Genomic DNA, 22598 nt, shown 5'->3' with positions numbered 1-22598 from the left:
AACTCAACTTGCAAAAAGTATGAGTCGATTTTGAATAGCTCATGAATAGTTTAAATTTATATACTTATATACATATTTATATATTATATTATCAATTTGATCATGTAGGATATTTATAATAGTAATTTAATAATGTTAAATGCTTATGATATTATATAAAACAAATGGAATATATTAATAGTTTAACGATGAAAAAAATTAATAAATTAAATGTTTAATTTTTTCTAAACTTTTATCTTAAAACAAATTGAATTGAGTAAAGCTCAAACTTTTTGTAACAAGTCAAGTCAATCTTAAAAAATGAATCTCAAAATTTTATAAGTTTAAGCCGAATTTCATCGCTCCAAAAAATGTGCGAGCCAAGTTTACAAATTGTCATGCTTGACTAAGCTTGTCTCATCTACACACTAAATGATAGAAACCAAATTAAGATTTTGCATTATTTAAGTACCATAATGAAACATTTCGCATAGTTCAGGAACCATGAAATTTTAAAAGTTTATTTTTTTAAAAAAATTTAAATCTATATAAATATTAAAAAATTAAAACAATAGAAAGTTTAAAAATCTATATATTATAAAAAAAATAATAAAAAATTGAAATTTGTTCTACGAAACGAATCAAAGAACTAGAAAAAAATATATATATGTATCAATATATATTTTATTTATCACTGCATAAATATATATTTAAAAAAAAACATATTTATGGAAGATAATTTATTTCTTAAGTTAATGTAAACATTATTCCTTTAAAAGACTTTAAGAAGAACATTTTAATGGAATAATTTTAAAAAAATTAGAAAAAAAATATTTTAAAAATTGAAATAATAATTATTTAAATAAAAAAAGTTGACAAAAAATAGTACATGTATCATTTTAGGCATACAAGTAGTTTTATTTAGTGTCTATTTGGTAGAGTTTCTTTTCAGGTCAAAAGCTCTACTTGAAAGTCAAAAGCTTTTTTGTTAAAAAATAAAAGTGTTTAACAAAAATCAATAAGTACTTATTGACAAAAAAAACAACTTTTTTAAACTGTTTTAGAGAAGTCCAAATTTTATGCTTCTTTAAAAGAGTTTTTTTTTTTTTTAAATTTATATAGAAACTCAATGAGCATTTAATGTGGTTTTTTTAACTTATATGAAAATTCATTGAGCATTTAATACAACCTTATTACTTATAACTAAACACTTATTAATTTTTTAATAAAAACTCTTTTTAAAAAATATCTATTATACAAAATTCTACTTATATCAGCTATATCAAACGGAACTTAGAATATGATAAATTTTTCAGCCCATTTTGTAATAAACCAAAAGGAAATATATTCTGTCAATTCAATAATCATATTTCAAAAGCTTAAAAAATAGGAAAAAAAAAAAAGAATAACAAAAATGTATAGGTGTTCTACTAGCTTATTCATTTATTATTTGTACCAATTTTCAAATTATTTTAGCAATTTCAAAAACTGAAATTTGTAGAAGTCTAAAATGTTTATGAGTTTTAAACTTTTTTATTTCTAGTAACTTTTATTCATCAGATGTAACAATTTTTATTTTTAAATATATTTTATAAGAAAATATCTCTTTCATATATGCATTGCTTTTTCAAATTTTTATTTGAAAAAAAAAACTTACATTCTAAAATTCTAAAATTAGTTATTTAGAAGCACAAATTTTTAAATATGGAGTATAATACAAAAAATGGGTATAATTTTAGCCTTCATGACCAAACCCTATGTCATTATATGAGTTTTACACTAATGTATTTGGATGGTAAAATTGAAAAATATTGGATCTAAATTTAAAATCTATTAAGATACAACTCCACAGCATATTTCTTTTTAAACCAATCAATGTCATTTTGCTCAATTAAAAGAGCTTCATCATTGCTTTTCTACTTAATATGCTTCAAAGCAAACACCCCACATCACCCCTGTAGTTTTCAAAACACATATAAGATCAAAGAAGTTGATAAAGTAATGTCTAAAAATTACAAAACGAATACAATATATGAGAGGATGAAGAGCCTTTAGATGAAACCAAATCTCTATGAAAAGCATCCTTTTTCTTATTTTTTTTCTTTCTGATAAGATAATATTATCAACAAACTAAAATTTCAAAGTAGAACATATTCATATCTATTGTCTTGGCAGGTATGTCGTTGATGATTGTCATGGTAAATAGATCTAAACTCGAAGGCACCTCTAGTTTGTTGTCATAATATTCCTCATCATTCAACAAGTAAGGCAGCATATACTTGATGGATTCACCATTTTAGAGCTCTTTGTTTTTGCAAATATTTGTTTTCAATATTTAAATCATATAAATCAATGTGGTGTGCTTTCAAATCAACACATGCAACAATGAAATCCATATTTTTCAAAATATATGTAGTTATATAATCACAAATCAACCACGATATCTTGTATCTTAATGAGGTCCCATGTACATAGCTTAGTTGTATCAAATCACACGTATATGTGTTTGAAAATTTCTTGAATGTAGGGTAATGCCTTTTTATTGATGCCTGACAACGAATCAAATAGATACAATAAACTTTTAAACCTAATAAAGCATGTTTTCAATAATAAATACAAACTATGTAGGTTTACATAATATTACCCAAAATAAAATGTCCATTATGGCATATCGTTGTGTGAATATACCACGATGGTCAAACTTTTTTTTTTTTTGTATGTAAAATAAAATAGTGTCCATAGGCTGCAAACAATACAAAATGATATTATGTGCAAATATTGGTGATAATACAACAAATAAAATGGTGCATATGAAATTGTATGATTATAAGCTATATAACTTACATCGGAAGTCAACCATCCAGTATGGGTAAGTAAAACGTCAAAAAACTGTTTGTCTAACTGCATATAATCGACAATAACATTTGATCCACTTGGTGCTGCTCTATACCATTCATCACACGACCTCTCTTTGGCGAAATCAATGGGTCGTTTGAGATTTTACTTCACTTTCTTTTTGCATAGGTTAGTGTATGGTGAGGTGACATGTTGTGATTATTGATAAACTCTACCAAAGTAGCTTTTATCTTGAAAATCATACATCACAATCTCCACACTTATGAACCATCAGTCACATCACTATCCCATTCCACATGCAAAGTCCCATGTTGTAAACTATCTGTTAAATCAATAATCTCTTTTTCCTCATACAGAACCTGATATCTACGAATATATAGCACCAATAACCATGAATAATCTGCATTAGAACTATCAAGTATGACTGGATCGAATGGTGTTTGACATTTATCATCTATCTTTGTACCATAGGCATCATCTGTGCGAGCATCATTTATTTTTTCTTTATCACAATATATTCTTTTTTTCTTGTAATCGAAAGGTGCCAACAAGGATAATTGTTGGACCGAAAAGGGGGGTGACTATGTCAAAACGTTTTGTTAGGCTTGCATAACATAATGGTTAATTTGTAATTTCAAAAAATAAAAAAGGCATTGTTAAATAAGTATACAATTTAATAATAATATAACCTTCAAATATTATGTATGAATATATGCAATCATAGGTGGCTAAACAATCTCATTCATGGGTTAGTGTAAATATGGTACATGATAATTAAGTTTGTCTATGAGGGAACCAAACGTTGTCCTCAAAGCAGCCATCTCCTATTCTGCTTCATTAAATTTGGCAGCCATATATTGCTTTAATTTATCAAATCTTGCCTTCATGCAATTAATCTATTCAATATCAATATCCAAAAACAAGTAAATAATATTAGTACAACACAAATAAATCTTATGTAGTATATATTTTGAATATAGTTGCTACATAAACTTACATTATCATACGTCGCCCATGTGGGAGAGCTGGATTGTGATGGAGCATTTGCATGCTTTTTATTTTCGATTGCATATCAAGCATCAACATTTACCTTGGGTGCAATCGGTTCCACAAGTGGTCGTTTTGTATATTGAATCTCATGTACTTCAATTGTTGAAATTCTCCAATAATCCATAGTTGTTTCATCTTCAATGGCATATAATTTCCAATGCACGTCATACTGCATGAAACAAAAAACAAAACAAAAACAAAAAATTATGTATGTCTATATTTCATGATAACTAATTTTGGTACAGTGTGTGAAAAAATCACATATCAAAATCAATGAAATAGCATTCAAGTTAAATTTGATATGACTTGAATAAAATGGTATAAACTTAAATTTCATACAGTATGTGGTAAAACTAAATTTATCTTATGTCGCTAGTTGAGGTAAACCAAGAATTCATAGTTTTATGTTCCAGTAGAGTTATAGCATTCCATCCGACATTCCGATGACAAGTAGTGCTATGTCATTCGGCAAATTCTTTGCCAAGATCAGAAATGGTTTTATAATCCCACACCTACAAATGATAGAATATTGGTGACCAAATTTAATTTTTAAATTACAATTAAATTTATATGTGATAATAAAATGTACCTAAAATGCCAAAAGTAATCCTTTTAGATCGTACGAGCTAGATTTGTTTTTAACCTCTTCTCCTCTATGACAAAATGCATTGTGCAAAGACTTCATTATCTCCTTATAGCTCATAGTGTTCCAAGGGTAAAAATTGAATATATTAATGTCATCAACAATATCAGCATACTTCTTATTAATCTGAACACTTGTGTCCATTCCAAGTATATCATAAATTAAGAAATACAGCAATGCAATTTTGACTGCATCCTAATCATCCTCAAAATGTGCATATTTGAACATTTATTCTAAATCAAGTGGTTTAAGGTCATATGTATCTTCTAACAATCTCTCACATAATTTGGTGGATTTAATATTTCACACCTCAAGTTCAGTTGGAACCGACAAAATTTTAAGCCAATAATAAGCGCAAATTCCCACTTAGTAAATCGAACTCCTAATCTGCCAAAGTTAGACTCGAAAACCTTAGGATCATTACATATAGCTCTTTTCCATGACAGATTATCCACTAAGTGACCAAAGAATTTAAGGTTCTTTAGTTCAAGCAAAGGTCCAAAATAAATCGTTCTGTACAGATTCAATTGATCAAGTGTAAGTACACTTCTGATTATTATGTTTGCTTCCATTGAATTTGCAAAAGAATGCATCCTAGCTTTGAATATATTGGCATCTTTAAAAATGCATTCCTTCCATCTAGGAGCTTCAGTGGCCTACAAAATAACATACCATAAATTGAATGGAAGTCAATAATTTACTTACATACTATTTTCGTACCCCAACTTGATATTAATATGTTCAAACCAATCTAAACACATACGTGTTAACATTATTATACAAGTGGTATTTCTGATGAAGTCTTTGGTAATCAAGCTACAAAAAACTAAAAAAAAAAAAATTCCAATGGCCTATTGGCAATTACGGAAGACCATCAGGAACTTTACCATGGATATCCACATTCAAGAATAAATAATTAAGGACATATTACCAATAAAACTGATATAACTCTCATCGAATTCATAAATGCATATCAAAATCTCATAATTTTTCATATTATAATAAGTATAGTAAAACATGCAAGAGCAAAGCTTTGAACCAAACCACATATTCAATACGTTAAAAAGTATCAAACTTACCAACTTAAATAAGGGATAGGACATTGGGACATTGGCTAGAAGCTTGGTTGGAGGAATAAGCTTAGTGCTTTCCTTTTTAAATTGGGATAACTTAGTACTTTCTTTCTTCAATTGGGATTGTAGCCTAGAAGTTCGCTGATGTTTCGAGGAAGGTGGTGATGTGCTTCCATTACACTTCTTGGGTTGCAACTTCATGCTTTCCTTCTTCAAATGAGATCGTAGGTTTTTTTATGGTATCATTCTAAAGTATAGTCTATAAATATAAATTGACGACACTAATAAATTTTTATCCATATTTAAGTACACAGTCATATATGTATATATATATATATAACTACAACCCTAAACTAAAAATAAAATATATATAAATGAAACCAACCCAAAAAAAAAAAACTAAATATAAATTGACAACACTAATAATTTTTATCCACATTTTAAGTTCATAAATATATTTATATATATAACTACTTCTAAATCAATCAAATAACATAAAAAAAAAAAATTGATCAAACACATTTATTAATAACTATATTCATCAAAACTATTCCAACTTTTTGATCACATATATAAATCTTATAAAACAAATGAAAAAGTATCAAAATAATGCATATTAGTTTACCATATTCATTAAGAGAGATCATAATAGACAAAAAAAAAAAAAAACATATAACTATTCAGCCTTAAAAAGCAATATTTTCAAAAAAAATATAATTTTTTGAAAAATAAAAATTATAAATTTTTTAATTGAAAAAATATTTTTTTAAAAATAATGACAGCATTAGTGACGCCATCAAAATGACAAGTCATCCTAGCCAAACGACACATTGTACGATCTGTCTTCAACCTCAGTCGGGTCGGCAGATAGACCTGTTAACAAAAAATTGAGTTTCGAACTCATTTTCTAGCCCACTTGGATCTCTCACCTCCAGCCAAATCGGACCTTTTTTTTTTCATATCTTCCTTTCCAAATGATATCCGATATCAATTTCTCCTAAAAGTTGGTTTATAATGATTTCCATTAAAAAAAAAAACTTAATTCAATATATATTTACCAAATTTTCAATTTTTTACTAGTTTCCAAGCCAAATTAATTGATTCAAAGTCCTAAATTTATCATAAAATATTCAAAAAATGTTTTATAATCATAATCGATCCATGTATTATGAATATTTTTCTCTTAGAAGGAAAAATTTTCAAAAAATACACAGCAGACTTTAAAATTATACATAGAACATGTTAAAAATATAAACATTACACAACTAAAATCAAAATCACTCAATAACAAACACCCACAGTCAGTACAGTCAGTAAGTATCGATTTTTTTATGTTGTTGGAAAGAACCCAATCTAAAATAAATAAATACATAGATCCTTATCTCAAATTTTTTCTCAATCTTTCAAAGAGAGGTGAGGGATGCTTTTTCACCGAGAAGGAAGAAAGTAGAGGTGGAGATGGTTTTTTGTTTTCAATGGGATTGTCCGTGGGGAGAAGGAAGAAACAAAAGCATGCAGGGATTGTGGTGTGGGCTTCTCGAAGGAGAAAGGGAAACTAAGGTCATTTTTAATTTTTGTTAAGGGTAAAATAAGAATAGTTGGGTAGATAAAAAAATTTTGAGAAAAAATAGGCATATTACGTTGAGCCCTCATTTAGATGAGCAATGGACCAAATTCTCCAATTAAAATTTTCATCCTAAGCACCATTAGAATTGCTTATTGTTTAACAAATAAGGAGTTTAAAATTTTTGGGGTGTTAAAAAATTGGTTTAAAATAATATATCAATTGCAAATAATTTTTTTAACTAAATAAATCAATATAAATAACAAATAAAATGAAACAATGATAATTCATTATATTTTTTAAATATATATTGTAAACTATTTATATTTTAATCATTTTAGTCAATCAGTTTCATTGATTTTTATCTTTTAAAATTAATTCAAACTAAAATGACTATTGATTTTTAATTTTTAAAACCGATCTAAACTAATTGTACTATTAAATAATCGATCCAAATAAATTGGATTGAATTGATTGGTTTTATTGATTAATTGGTTTTTTTGCATGCCCCTCAGCGTGCAGAGAATGAGATCTTTGAAATTTATTTTGCATATGTGTATCGAACAAATTTTAGGAAGTGGGCTTATATGGGCATCTCTAAAAATGACTTTATATGGTTGTGAAACAAGAACTTTTTTTATATGATTTTATATGGGGTTTCAATAAAAATGACAGGATTTTAGGAAGTTGGTTGGTTTTGGTCCATTTTTCTGTTATATATTTATAAAAGGTTGATCCCCAACACACCTTGAACATGTTAAAATGGTTTTTAGTTGGGTTCGAGGGTGCTGTAATGCTCCCCAACCAATCGAAATGGCTATCATTCATATTCATATCAAATGCCATATAAACACTTTAAAAATATAAAAATATATTTTTCAAAAAAAATTAAGAAAAAAGATTTAAAAAAATTGTTAGTGTACAAATAATAATAAAAAGTTTAAAGGTTTACAAATAAATATATAACTACTTGTTCACAAGGAAGGGGGAAAAAAATTGAAACAATAATGAAAAATATGAAAAAAAAAATTGTTTGAGAAGAAATTTTATAAAAAGCCATATAAAGAAATTAAAATATATTTTACTAAAAAATAAAAAGAAAGACTAAAAATTGTTATTTTGAGAGAGTATAGTATTCAAATTTTAGAAAATTTATATTGTTATGTAAAACTTAAATTTAAAAATTTATTGTTACCAATAAAATACAAAGTAATATATAATTTTTCTCTCAGCTAGGAAAATAAATTTGTAATTGGTCCATGACAATGCCTCCTGATGAATTCCAAAATGAGTATCTCATATGAGAGGAAAAAAACAAAAAACAAAAAAAAAAAACAAAAAAAAAAGAACCTATACATATTTATATATATATACACAAAAATAGAAGAAATTTTTTTATGTTTCTATTAATCAGAAATATAACTAGTGTTATATAACAAAATAAAATAAACATCAAGATGAAAAAATTCTCTCCATTTTTATGGTATTTTGAGGGAATGGCTTTAAAAAATGTAATTAGATGATAAGAAAAAGGCAAATTTGAAAATATTATAACATACATACATACATATATATATATATATGGAGGAGAATACAGTGCAATCCATCCTCATGTGGATCTCCACCAAAATTTATGTTTTAAAAAAAAAAAATGACAATTTTATTGTATATGCTTACACGGCTGTACATAATAAAGTTAACGTTTTGTTTTTAAAAATATCGATTTTTATACGAATCCGCATGAAACAGACTCCACTATAACCTTTTTCATATATATATATATATATATATATATCATTTTTTATAGTGCAGGTATTTACACAATAAAAGGATTATATATATATATATACATTTTTTATGTAATATTTTATTCCTCTATTTATATTGACATTTTAAATATTCAAGCACAGGTATAATGTTTTCTAGTTACATGGTTTTATTTATTTTATTTTATTTTTTTGTTATTTTTGGAAAGAGGTATATGTGCCATGTTTCTTAAATATAACTTTTTATAAGAAATGTAATCTTTTTTTTTTCAATTAAAAAATTATAATTTCTATGTATTTTTCAATACTAGTTTAATCATATTCTTTTCTTGATTTATCATAAAAACAATATTTTTTATATTTTTTATTATTGACAAATATTTTAAAAAATTTTAAACAAATATTTTTGCAGGTTTTTTAAAGTATCAGTAGTCAATGTTTTAAATTTTTATTTTCTCAGACAAAAAAATAAGCGAATATATAAATATTTTTGAAAAAATTGACGTTATGACAAATATCCCCTCAATGGCAGCCAACAATTAATAAATCTACATGTAGACTATGAAATTCACAATATGGTTGTCTTTCTATTCACCAAAAAAGGACACAGACAAATTTAGAAAGAAAAAAGATGAATCCAGGTGCTGTATTGTTCTCTACGCGAGAGATGTATTCAAATTTCTTGTTTTGCTCAGCAGCAGACAAAATCAACCAAAATGCAAACATGGCTGTTGTGCACAATGAGTGAGCAACTCACTTAAACCAATCTACCATAATTATAGGCCAAAGTTCTCCTTCTCGTCGGATGTTCTTTTATTCTGGGCAGGACTTCTAGAGGCAATAAACCCAGCATCCTTGTCTACACTTAATTCATCTGGTTTTTCGGCATTTCTATCTCTGAATGGATTGCCTCCATTTGATGTGGCAGATCTCATGGCCCTGGGTAATTTCACTGGTATATGAGCTTCGTTTACTATACTGTCTGGCTCCTGAGCAGCTTGATTTGGGGTGACAGATCGCGTGGTCCTCAATGGTATTACTGGAATTTCAGCATCATTTGCCCTATTATCTGGCTCCTTCGGGATTTCATTGTTTTCTAGCTGCAAAGATGGTGGGGGATTTGTAACTAGCTGAACAGTAGTTTTTCGCCATTTCTTTCTCTGATTAGGCTTTGGTGCATTTGGTTTGGTCTGTATTATCAAGATCAACCATAGAAAGTGTAAACTAAAAATAGATATTGCAGTATAAGAAATTTCAATCAAGTAAATCGGAAAAAATGGAAAGGAACTATATCAAAAGTTTCTCAACTTAGCTATAGATTTACGTAGGGTAAGTTAATTATAATTAAAAGAAAAAAGGTATTCGAAAAAAGATATTGAACCAAATAGATACCAAACATGGCAAAAATGCAACTCACCACTGTGTTACCAATGTCAGAAAGAGGCTTTCTTTTTGTTCCACCATCATCATTTGTCTCCACAGGCTTATCAACCAAAGCACTGTGAAGTAACATTGCACCATGAGAAACAAGAAGCCCATCCTTTGTTTCATCACTCGCTGAACCATTAACAATTCCTTCAGCACCCTGTGGTTGCAGTGATTCATCCAACTCCCTGTTGGCACACTTTGTAGGCACACAACCACAAGATGCCCCACAAAACCCCCCAGCTGATCGACATTGACATTTAGTTGTTTTGCATGAGGAGTATTTGCTGCAAGAGCAGCAGATACTTGCTGGAGTCTCCCCACTAACAGCAACTGTTTCATCACCTGAATCGTCAATTTTTAAGCCTCCAATATCAATAGTGTTGGATGGATCTGATCCCACACTAGATCCAGATTTGGAAACTCTTTTCCTCATTCTCCGTTTTCCTTTCACTACCGAGTCATCGTCAGCTGCATCCAATTCATCAGCTACCCAATCGTCATCAGCTGCATCCACATCTGAATTTTCTGAGTCAGATGTATCCATGTCCTCCAATAGGATGAATGAGCTCCGATGGTCCTAGAGGCATGCACAGTATCGGTCACCAGTAGAATAAATGGATAAAATTATTGGCTAATGAAAATAAATTTACTGGTATGAAGAGTTACGTTGATGTGTAACCTTGTGATGAACATACTTGTAGAAAGTAGTAAAAATAATCTGTAGAGCACCTACCTGCTTGCGCAAGTCATACTTGTGTCCTCCAATATTTAGACTAGAATCCTTGGAATCTGTTGCACTTGCCATGGAGTATTTTTTCAACGCTGAATTCTGTTACAAATTACAAATGTCTATATTACTACGAGAATGTTGAAGACTAAGTTTACTACATTACAAAAAAATCATTTAAAAGGAATGTAGATACTAAAATGAACATTTTCATCAAGGGATTGTCCAGTTTTAGTCTCTCTTTAAACTTGAATATTGAAAATGAAAAAGCCCCAAAATTTAGCAACTAGGTTCTTAACCAATTTATTCATTAAGACAGAGACAGCAAACTCAGATCCAACATGTACTGAAAAGGAAATTCCATCCTTAACAAATTGCATTTATATGGTAAGCAAACACACTAACCTGAGATTTCATCTGATGAATAAGCTCTCCCTTCTGCATTTCTGATTTTCTAAGCAAACTACTTAGACTCACTACTTTTTCTTTCAAATCTCTAATTTCTGAATCCTTCTCTCTGCAGAGTACTTCCTTATCTCGTAACAAGCACCTTCAAAAAGAAGGGAAATATTAATCAAGTCAGTTGACAAAAAAACAAAAAACAAAAAACAAAAAACAAAAAAACAAAAACAAAGAAAAAAAAAAAAACAAAAAAGTTAATTAGAGACATTTTATTTGCTCAAGGCATAAATATACAATGCAGTTAGAACCAATGACATCATTGCATGATTGTTGGTTATTCTTTGCCTCATATCAAAAAGCTGACTACGAAGTGATAATTACCTGGAGGTAGATGCTAAATTGAACAGATAATTCATCAAATTCTTTGCATCAGCAAGAGAACGAACTTGGTTCCAACGTCCCCTGCCACTAAAACCCCGTTCACGCTCTTCTGCTTCTGATAATTGTGATGCCATAGAAACTAGGGTGCTAGATGAAGTGGCAAGCATGTTTTCAAGTGCAAAAACCCGGGAATTTCTTGCTCCAGGAGACATTGTTTGGGGACAGTCACTATAATTTACACCATTTAGAAACAGATATATATGCATCAGTTTCCATAAATTAATAAGGAAAAGATTTTACAACCTCATTGCTTAACATCCAAAGAAACATTCTTCACCTTGATTTAATTTGTTTTAACATTTCTGTTTCTTCCTTAAGCTTGGAAACCTCCTTGGCCATCCTAGCTCGTCTGAAATACCAAGAAGAGTAATGATTACACAAATTTGCAACATCACACAAAGTTCCAATAGAAAATTTGTAAAGTCCATTTAGAAACTTAAATAGTACAAGCCAGAAACTAAAAATAAAATATACGCAGCTACAAGTTCAAGAAAAAAGAAATAAATTGACAAGATAAAAGAAACTAAAATAGTCTAATAAAAAATACTAGATGCAAATTATAGACACTAAACATTGCAGATGGTCGAATGTGAAGTGGACCAAGTGGTAAACTCATAATAGAGCATTTAAGAGCTGCAATAGTATCTCCAACCACTTGAACTCCCAAAATTTATCACTGGAGGCATAAGCCATCTTGCCTCTTTGCAATTCTCATTCTGACCATTGATTATTTTCTTTATCAAGCAGATTTTCACTTTTTTTATAACTTAAATCCTCCTACATATACATGTGGATCCCGCTTCTATTTCTTCATAATCTTCTCCTTCCTTTCATTTGCTTTGCTTTATTGATTAGTTGTTCAATTTTTCTTTAGCACTTGCTTTTTTATGAGAAAATAATGGTGATTGGTGGAAGAAATTTGGTTAAAGGAAAAAAATGGTAATACATAATGGATAATGGTCATTAAAAATGATTAGGAACTTGAGCATTTAGAGTACAGTATTAAAAACTTAAAATTTCACATTGTTCTTTTGAGGTTTGCATCGGGGATCTATTAGCAAATTGAAAATATAGAAACAATTTTACGTTACAGTTGCTCCATATGCATCTATATAATTTCTCTATTTGTCATATGTACACACATGCTCTCAAGCATAACACATGCAGATATATATATACATATATATATATATATATGTAAATATGTACATATGAAACTTTGCTAAAATGGGAGCCTGCTCCCCACCATGATATGTGCACCCCACTTGAGGCAACGTGTTGTGGTCCCCCAACATTGTTGCCTCATGTGAAGCGCCCATATTAGGGTGGGGGGCAGGCACCCACTGTAGCAAATCTGAGTATATATATGTATAGACACATAAAACTAGCTGCTTCAATCAAATCAGTTCTAAGGATGTATAAGATTTTAAGTCTTGGGTAGTTTTATGAATTAAATTATCCTTGGAATGGAATAGTATTCCAATTCATTCAGTCACTTGGCCATACTATGACTCCACAATTCAGCCAAACAATAAAATTGATGTAATATATTTTATTCCATACCTAAAATGATCATTCCTTTGTTACTTTTATTCTAAACATTCGTTTCATCCTATTACTAACTGCACCCTATGTGTAAAGGTATGATGAAGTCTTACTCTTCCATCTGACGCTCATACTCAGAGCGCACTTCATGTACACGTACAGTGACTTCGAGTTCATGCTCAATCACCTGCATCAAAGCCTTCTCAAAACAATGTATATCTGTTAGTATTTTTAACACATCCAAAACCAGCAAGTAACCAAATCACAAGGTAATTATTAGGATTTTAACAAATTCAACATGACTAACTAAATATATTCTTATTTTACTTGAAATGCGATAATAAAATCATAATAACCGTTACAGGCACTCAAAAAACGAAGTTACAAAAAGCCACAGGATTTTTTTTTTTTTTCAACCCCTTGTAGACTTTTGGTAAGAATTTATAGGACGAAAACCTGGTTTGGACTCCATTGGGTCAAGGAATGTAGTACCAAAATAGCACAAAACAACAAATATTCTTGATACATCTTTTCTTTTTGTTCCCCTTATGAAAAGACACTCTGTTTTAAGTACCTGAATTCCAGCACCGTTGCCATTTCCAGTACCTACATAAAGTGGTAGAGCATAGAGCATTACAATGACAGAAAGTGTAAAGAAACATCCTGATGCAGTACATGCCTTACCAGAAGTTTCACGTGAAGCCTTTCGAGATTCCAGAAGCTCTTTCAGCCTTTTTGTAGCCATAGAAGCTTCTTCTGTCTTTCGTTGTAAAACCTGTCATTAAATAATAAATATATATATACATATATAAGAAAAATTAAAAATTAAAAAAAAGAAAAAGAAAAAAAGATAGGGTTAGAAATCTATCTCATGCTAGATAACCCAAGAACTCTAAGCAAGCATTTACCAACCATTTTTTGCCTCTGATTTAAAGCTAATAGCTTATGCATCTCATACTCATTTCTTCTTCCCTCTTTCTTAAGCTGGTAATTGACAGAACAAAAATAATAATAATAATGAGAGTACTGTTGCATAATCTATATTGTAGAACAACGACATAAAAATAAAGCTAAAGTAGGCGTAGCATCTTAAAATTGTAGACAAATAAAGCAAAAGCAGACATAACCTAAAGATGATGACTTCTTTTTTTTTTTTTTGGCTGAGATAAAGATGATGACTGTTATGCATATACTTGCTCTTCCAAAAATCATTGGGAAAAACTAATAGAAAATTTTCTGCAGCAAAAACCACAACTTCACAAGCAAAGTTTCTATCATCCAGTAAAGTTTGCGACATTTAAAGCTTAAGCAGATATTTGAGTTAATGTCTTCGATGTAAAATAAGAAAATAGTAATTAAATTTTTGTTTGCTATTCCAGTGAACATATGAAATCCTACAAGTTCAAACAGCTGATACGTTGACAATCAAGTAGCAATTCCAAAATTACAACAAGTACTTAGAATAATGCAAAAATAAAGTTTCCTTTCACTTTATGATTTAGTTTTCTCTCTAGTTTGTCTTATTCCACGGAAAGATTTACTACCAAATTAATAAATAAATGTTTTATTGTTTTATTTGTGGACTAAAAGTTCCAATCCACACTATATGAATAAACATATCCATATATGGATTAAAAAAATTATATCATAGAGGACCCCTTTATTGCCCACTGAAATAGGTCAAAGCCTTCACAAAATAATGGTTCTCTAGTATGCATCCAATTTTCATCATCATAATTGACACAATAGGAATGAAGAAAATCTCTCCAAGATGAATTTCCAAATTACTCTATCAACCTTCTTCATTAACATTGTAAGTATTGCACATAATAAATTTTCATGAAAATTAAAGCCATGATAAACATGCATGAAGGAATTCTCCAGTTTCGAATATACCTGCAGGACTTCTTTTTCCCTTGATGCTTTCCATAACCTAAATTGCTCAGACTCTTGCTTAATCTTGTGTTGCAATTGAACCTAAGTAACATGACATTGCATGGACAATAAAAGTTAAAAAACAATTAAAAAAAAAAAAAAAACTGCATAAACCATTCTACAAAAATAATTACCTTCTGGGACTTTATTCTCTGAATCTCATCTTGTAGTCGTCTTGATGCCTCATCACTTTTTTGTTTTTGTCTCAAAAGTTGAGCTTGAGCATCTTGTTTCTTCTTCAACTCGGAAACCTGTAAGAAAATTTATGAAGCCAATATATGCAATAGATAGCCAACATTCTATCTGAAAAACAAACACAAAAAGACATGCAGAGATAAGGCAACTCTAGATTCACCTGTGCTTCGAGGACATTCAACTTTTGTAGATAATCTTCCTTCAATTTTTGAGCACCATCATCAGAAGTAGATGAGATATTTGCAAGATTTTGTCGCAGCTCATCAATTTCTTTCTATAAAATGACAAGAAGGAGATTATGATTTATTTCACCTTAAAACTACAGCACAAGTAAAATAGTAAGATACTACCTGTAGAGCTCTCTTCTCTAGTTCCAAATCCTGAAGTTTCTTCTCATAATGTTGTTTCAGAACTGAAGTATCAACATTTGTAAATCGTTTCATTTCCGCCTTAAAAAAGTAAAAAGAAAGAAAATTAAGTAATCAAAGAACCACAAAAACATAAAATGGAAGAGAAGGAAAATATATATAAGACAGCAAATGGTGAAAACTATGTTGTTCTTTATCTATGCATATGTTGATGGTAACTCTTAAATATTTAAGCAAAAGATATGAGAACTTTTATTGCAAAAACTAAGCACATCCAAAAAAAAACAAAAAACATCCTAGTAAAAAGATTTCTTCAATTTTATGAACTAAACACCTCCATCTGAAGAAGACCCAAAAGCTCCAGTTGAGAGCTGCTTTAGCATCTTTATGCATTTATGGATATTTGAGTAAAAATGGGAACCAAAACAGATGTGTTGTTATAATCAAATGTAAGTAATCCTTACCTCCTTCTGTTCAAGTCTTTTGTCCAATTCCTTGAGCTCCCTATCCAACTTTTCTTGAACAGAAGAATGCTCTTGCTCCTTTTCATCATCAGCTATCTCATCTACATATAATTTAAAAACAATTAATTTCATTCTACTTATGGTTTCTCTGAATGTTTAAATAAAGTGCCAATACCAGTGAAATGAAAAAATTTAAAGAAGCAATTACAATAATATTTTGCATCAATTTTTACAAAAAGCAAAATGCCCTTAGATTGCATGGCTTCTACCTACGAGAACCGAAATATATAGGTCACATTAGATATTTGCACAAAAATCAACTTCCTATAACAGATAGATACCTTCATGAAAAGCTAAGCCTGATGTAGAGGAAACTTTAATAAACAACACAATCAAACAATAGCGATGCATCATAAATAACATCATCCACAGAATTTCCATATCTTACCTGATATGTCACCGGCTTTCAAATCGTAATCAGATGAATACTCACTGGTACATGGAAACAATGTGCTCTTTGGGCGAAAGTCATCATCATCTGAGTCAAGGCAATCAACAACTCGACTACGTTTTGAACTCAAATTTTTCAAGCGTAATACTTCTCCTTCTAAATCATGAATTTTTGCTACATAAGTTTTTAACAAATCACAGTCCTGGAAAAAAAATAACACATAAGTAACAAACCAATGCCTTCAAAACATCTTTAAATAAAAAAGATAACAAAAGAACATATTTGAACCTGGTCTAGATTGGAGTCAACCTCATCCCAAGATTTTCCATTTCGGGCTAATTCTATTTTCATAACCAGCTTGTCTTTTTCAACCTAAAATATTCAAGTTTAAGAAAAGTCTTCTAGTTTCATAGAAAATTAAATCAGTGAAATATTTTCATTTCTATTAAGATTAAACCGGAAAAGGAAAAAGAAAAACCTGTGCGTCAAGAGCACGTTGTGTTAAATGCTTGCAAGTGACTTGACGTTCTTGGAGTTCCCGCTGCAACTCTGAATTGCTTGCTTCAAGTAGACTAACTTTGTGTTTAAGGATCTGGAAAGTGCAAAGATAATCAAATATCTAAACCAAATAGCATAAAAAATCATATAATTGAGCAAGTGATATACCTGAAGTTCCTCATATGGTGCACTGGCATCACCACGATAAAAGAGAAGCTCAGCTTGCAACTGCTCAATTTGGCTCCGCATCCTTTGCAATTGGGCTGCCACTGGGTCACGATTGATCTAAAATTAAGAAAATATGACAAGGTTAAGAGGAAATTTATTGAGATCATAAGAAAACAAAGTAATAAACCTCAAAAATAATAATTATGTTTAACAAGAATACTTACTACTGCTTTGTTTTGGATGTTGCGAGCACGGTTTGCATACTTCAAAGTATTTAAGGTCTCCTCAGCATTTGTGTCAGCAGGACTAACACAAGCTACAACAAGGACAATGAAACTTTACCCCAAAAACGAAAAATGAATTACATAAAAACAATCTGAATTGCCCACAAAAGTTAGATGTTGTAACACATGTAAGTGGCATACCAATCATCACAGTTTTGCTGTTGCCTCCAAGAGAATCCTAGAAATTTAAAATTCCAATAATCAGTCAAAATAGAAAATTCCAGACAATTTTCTTCTATTTCTTTTAAAAAAAAAAAAAATTACTGAAGATTGTTTAACTGCAAACATTCAAGTCAAATTTTCATTATCAGATTTTTCATTAACTTTCTAAATTCCAAAAACTTTATGGATTTTAGTATTATATACAATTCAAACTTTCTGAACTTAAGCTAAGAATAATATTGAGATATCTACAAGCATCTTATCAAAAGAACACTAAAGAGCATCGTTTGCTAATATTCTCAAAGAGGTTAGAATTCATTATATTATTTATTTATTTGTTTCCTTCTTAAAAATAATCCAAACTAAACATGTTGAAAGCAGTTGTACCCACTAGTAAATAAGCTAATTCAACTGGCCAACAAGTAGAATATAACAGAAAATATATAACAAAATATTAATGTCATGCCTGTAACAAGCGTGTTAACTTGCTATCACGATAGGGAACATGGCCACCTTCTTTTCGTTTTTTCTCATCTCCCAAAGCACTTATTACATTGCCAAGGGCCAGTAAACCCTTATTGATATGGATGCCTAAGCCACATGAACCATAAATGAGTATACAAATCAAACAAATAAATAAAGAATAAATAGCCATATCGAGACCAGTTAGTAGAAGAGAGACAGAGAGAGAGAGAGAGAGAGAGAGAGAGAGAGAGAGAAAATAAAAAATAAAAAAAGGCTGCCTCCTCATAGTTGTGACGAGCAACATGTAAGAGGACAATATCTATGAAATTACACAGTTACGGCCAAGGCAAAAACGTTATAAAGATTTCCATTTTGCCACAATCCAATCATGGGTCTGTTGCATCACTATGAAAAATTTACTTTCCAGTGGAAAATGTTCACATTAAAACTTATTTATTTAAGAAACAAAAGAAGTTTTTGAATCATAAACCTAGTTACCTTCCTTAAAACGCATCCCATCAGCCCCTGTTCGTTTTGCTCGCTCTGAACCTGCTAAGTCCACTAAGTGAAGTTTTGCACAAAGGATATCATCACCAATATCATCATTAGCTGCTCCATTCCAGGAATGAGCAATCTTTTTTTGTTCCATGGTTATTGTGAAAATAGCATGAGAACGACTGGAAAAAGAAAATGGAACGAAATTAGATATAAACACTACTTTCACAGAGTGAAAAGATATTTTAAAAGCTATATGCTTGAAGATAAGAAAGTATCAATGTTATACAGAGTACATGCAACATGATCAAATAAACACATTTTGTATTAGTTGATATTCTTGATGTTTATTAGACTCACCATTTTGCTTTTATCTAGATAAAAAACAATTGGAGTTTCTATGAAGGCAAGAGTAAGAATATGTTCTCCAAATCAGCACACAAAATCACAATCAGAAGCAGAAGCAAAATCTAATAATTAACAACCCTCATTAAAGGACTGGACTCTAAGCAGAGAGCCTAAATATCTAATGATGTTAAGACCTACAAAAACTGACAACGCTATATTAAATTTAAATGACAGCACCTTGATTGACTATTCATGTTCGTACTCCCAGTTGCACGAGACAAAGAACCACGAGTTAGATACGATGCCATCTCTTCTTTCGTCCTAATCTCTGCCTCAGTCACACCAGCTAGTGTTATCCCTCCGTTTACTGTTTCTCTAATTTGTATAGGAACTCTTGCAGGCACAGCAGGCTTCACATTAGTTGCCCCTTCATTTTTTGAGGAAGCGGTTGAATTTGAATCCAGTAAATCAAATACCTCTTCCTTGAATATCTATTATTTAACGCAGATCACATATAAGCACATAAACACATAGTATTTAGAAAAGAAAAAATAATGAACCAATAAGTATCATCATTTACCTCGATAAATGATACCCTAATCAGGAATTCGGTATTGTCTTTCATGGTCTCAACTTTTCGGAAGATATTTTCCATTACTTTGGGTATGATTCCACCATTACTTCCTTCACCACTATAATTGGTCCCCATTGTATACGTTTTTCCAGAACCAGTCTTCAATTTAAATAAAACAAACTCATAAATCTCTAATTTAAAAACAAAATAACACCGACCAAAAAAATACAAGAATAACAATAATATAAACGAAAATTAAACCTGGCCGTATGCAAGTACTGTGGCATTGTACCCATGAAACAGAGCATCAACAAGTGGCGCAACACAGTCATTGTAAATCGCAGAAGAAGGCGAACCCGTATTACCATACACATAATCATAAGTAAATGCATGCGAGCCAATTTGCACCTGTTCATCAATATCATTTTAATTGCCGAAATGTATATTCCGAAAGAAGATCATTTCTAAGCCTTAAAACCACAAAACTACTAGCAATTTAATGGCAAATTTGTGTTCGAAATCATGTCATTCAATATAAATGGTAGCTAGTTCATACATATTTCCCATCTAGAAATGCAAAATAATTATTAGAATTGTAATTGAAAAAACGAAAACAATAATAATTAGGAGTCATGTACCTGAGGTTCACCCGGAACAACAGAGATACAATCTGTACATCCTAGTAAAAGCTCAGATGTAATCAACGGCCGAATATTAACGGCTACACGGACGCATTGAGATGAATCTAAGCTCTTGGTCTCCAAATTCTCCATCCCCACCTCCGATCCCTTCAAAATCAAATTAGAGCCCTAATCCTTCTTCCCCAAATGATTTGAACCCAAAAAAAAAAAAAAAAAAAAAAAAAAAAAAAAAAGAAACTTCTTCCTCAAATGATTCGAATCAAATATAAACAAAATAAGAAACTTTGAGCTAATAAATTTTCGATCTGTTGAAAGGGGAAGACAGCAATGGATTTACCTCAACGCAATGGAATAGAAGAGATTTTTTGCAAGAAGGCAATGTAGAGAGAGAGAGAGAGAGAGAGAGAGAGAGGGTTTTTGTTTATTGTCTGTGATTTTCCCAACGGAATGGAAAAATGTGTTTGAAAGACTCAGATAATTTGAAATCGGACGAATTGAGTTTTCATAAAAGTGGAATGGAGAAAAGGCGCTGAGGTCTGAATTCAAATATAGTGAGGTCACCTGCTTGTCACGTGCTTCGGCGAACGGTATGAATTTGAAGGTTTTATATTTGTAAAAAAATAGATTATCTGGCCAGCCTGGCCCACTTTAGAATGGATGGTCATAGATTAGGATTCTATCCTCTGTGGTTGTCTCACGAAATGGTGGGTGTGGGCTCACAGGGTTTGGGTCTGGGTTTGGATGGATTGAAAATTGATAAGACTCCACGGTCCAATAACCAATAGTAGGGCCCTTTACACCACTGTTTTCTTTCTTTACATATATATATATATATATATTTTTTTTTTTTATTCAGGGTTTCTAAAATTTGCTTATTTTTTATGACTGAACAATGTTGTTTTTTATTCAGGGTTTCTAAAATTTGCTTCTTTTTTTTTTTTTTTTAATTGTAGTAAATATAAGATAGAGAAGTTTTATTCCCTCATTCTTAAAATATGTTTTCTTTCTGGCGATTGAGAGCCAAGGACCGCCACTAGTCCACTTGGAGTTATACCTTCCAATGGTTCTTGCCCGAGTTGCAAAACTGGTAGAAAATTTATATAAAAAGGTGTAAGAGCAAAAAAACTGACGGTGCAGAAAAGAGCACTCCAAATTTCAACCTCTCCTTTTTATTATTATCATTTGGAAAGAAGGATATTTTAGATTCAAATTTTTTGTTAAAAAAACAAGAAAAAAAAAATCGTGGCAGTTTATAATTCTAAACTAGTAGGAGAACATTACACTGGTTTTAATTCTGCATAATTCGAGTAACATATATATATATATATATATAAAACTATTGGCCACATAAATAGTTGAAGAATAAACACTAGTTTTAATTCTTTAATGCAACTTGACTTTTAAGTTATAACAATAGCAAGCTTCACCAAAAGCTTTACCTTTTTTCCTTTTTTTTTTTTTTTTTGATGAAATAAATATCAAAAGCTTCACTTGGTAAAGAGGTGGGAGAATGGAAATGGGAGAGAGGTTAAAAAGATGTTAGGAAATTTACAGACAATCAATAAATCTCAATGAGAATCAAACAAAATAGAATCACAAAATGCTAATTATATAGAGTTCTATAGAAGATGAAGAAGTAGTTATATGGTGCGGACCGTCCATATGAAGACTGCACCAAAAGCCAATGTTTTTTGAAAAAAAAAAAAAAAAACATCGATTTTGCTGTGTATGTGTACACAGCAAAGCCAATGCTTTTTTTTAAAAAACATTGGTTTTTGGTGTGGTCTCCATACGGATGGTGCGCATTATAAAATATCTCTATATATATAAAAAGTAGATATATAACTTATACTACAAATAATTAGAAAACTGACTTAATTTATACATAATTAAAATAGAGTAAAAATAGTGGCAGTTTATAATTCTAACATAGTTGGAGAACATTACACTAGTTTCAATTTTACATAATTGGAGAAGACATATATATATAAAATAAATAAAACTATTGCCACATCCATAGTTTGAAGAATGAACACTAGTTATAATTCTATAAGTTATAACAATAGCAAGCTTCAG

At 30.3% G+C, this 22598-nt stretch overlaps 1 protein-coding gene across 2 annotated transcripts; it reads right to left on the bottom strand.

The window, feature by feature from the left end:
* Positions 1 to 9446: 9446 nt before the first annotated feature.
* Positions 9447 to 21045, bottom strand: LOC107421275 (kinesin-like protein KIN-4C). Of its 2 annotated transcripts, none has more exons than XM_048476430.2 (28): positions 20860 to 21045; positions 20520 to 20696; positions 20143 to 20289; positions 19888 to 20040; positions 19545 to 19798; positions 18963 to 19141; positions 18466 to 18590; positions 17979 to 18015; positions 17778 to 17869; positions 17554 to 17670; positions 17366 to 17479; positions 17176 to 17259; positions 16885 to 17089; positions 16437 to 16537; positions 15955 to 16053; positions 15765 to 15878; positions 15544 to 15660; positions 15371 to 15451; positions 14387 to 14458; positions 14159 to 14249; positions 14049 to 14080; positions 13588 to 13673; positions 12207 to 12278; positions 11870 to 12097; positions 11492 to 11636; positions 11093 to 11188; positions 10349 to 10936; positions 9447 to 10121 (listed from the first exon to the last, which is right to left on the bottom strand). In XM_048476430.2, the coding sequence occupies exons 2-28, from the start codon at positions 20652 to 20654 to the stop codon at positions 9708 to 9710; spliced, it is 3978 nt and encodes a 1325-aa protein (XP_048332387.2). In that variant the 5' UTR covers positions 20655 to 20696; positions 20860 to 21045; the 3' UTR covers positions 9447 to 9707. The 2 variants fall into 2 exon arrangements, with proteins under 2 accessions (XP_048332387.2, XP_048332388.2); XM_048476431.2 differs by having other exon boundaries at positions 20520 to 20669.
* Positions 21046 to 22598: the final 1553 nt, after the last annotated feature.

The sequence above is a fragment of the Ziziphus jujuba genome, chromosome 5 (genome assembly GCF_031755915.1).
Source record: "Ziziphus jujuba cultivar Dongzao chromosome 5, ASM3175591v1".
NCBI lineage: Eukaryota > Viridiplantae > Streptophyta > Magnoliopsida > Rosales > Rhamnaceae > Ziziphus > Ziziphus jujuba.
Note: the sequence above shows the minus strand (reverse complement) of the source record. Positions and strands in the feature narration are given on the sequence as shown.

What these genes read in the sequence shown, in the direction of transcription:
- LOC107421275 (XM_048476430.2), bottom strand. Translation starts at nt 20,654, where the DNA reads ATGGAGAATTTGGAGACCAAGAGCTTAGATTCATCTCAATGCGTCCGT. An exon ending in AACATGAATAGTCAATCAAG is followed by an intron (nt 19,142 to 19,544) that starts GTGCTGTCATTT and finishes TTCTTTTTCCAG; the next exon opens with TCGTTCTCATGCTATTTTCA. An exon ending in TATGAGCGTCAGATGGAAGA is followed by an intron (nt 12,279 to 13,587) that starts GTAAGACTTCAT and finishes TTGGTATTTCAG; the next exon opens with ACGAGCTAGGATGGCCAAGG.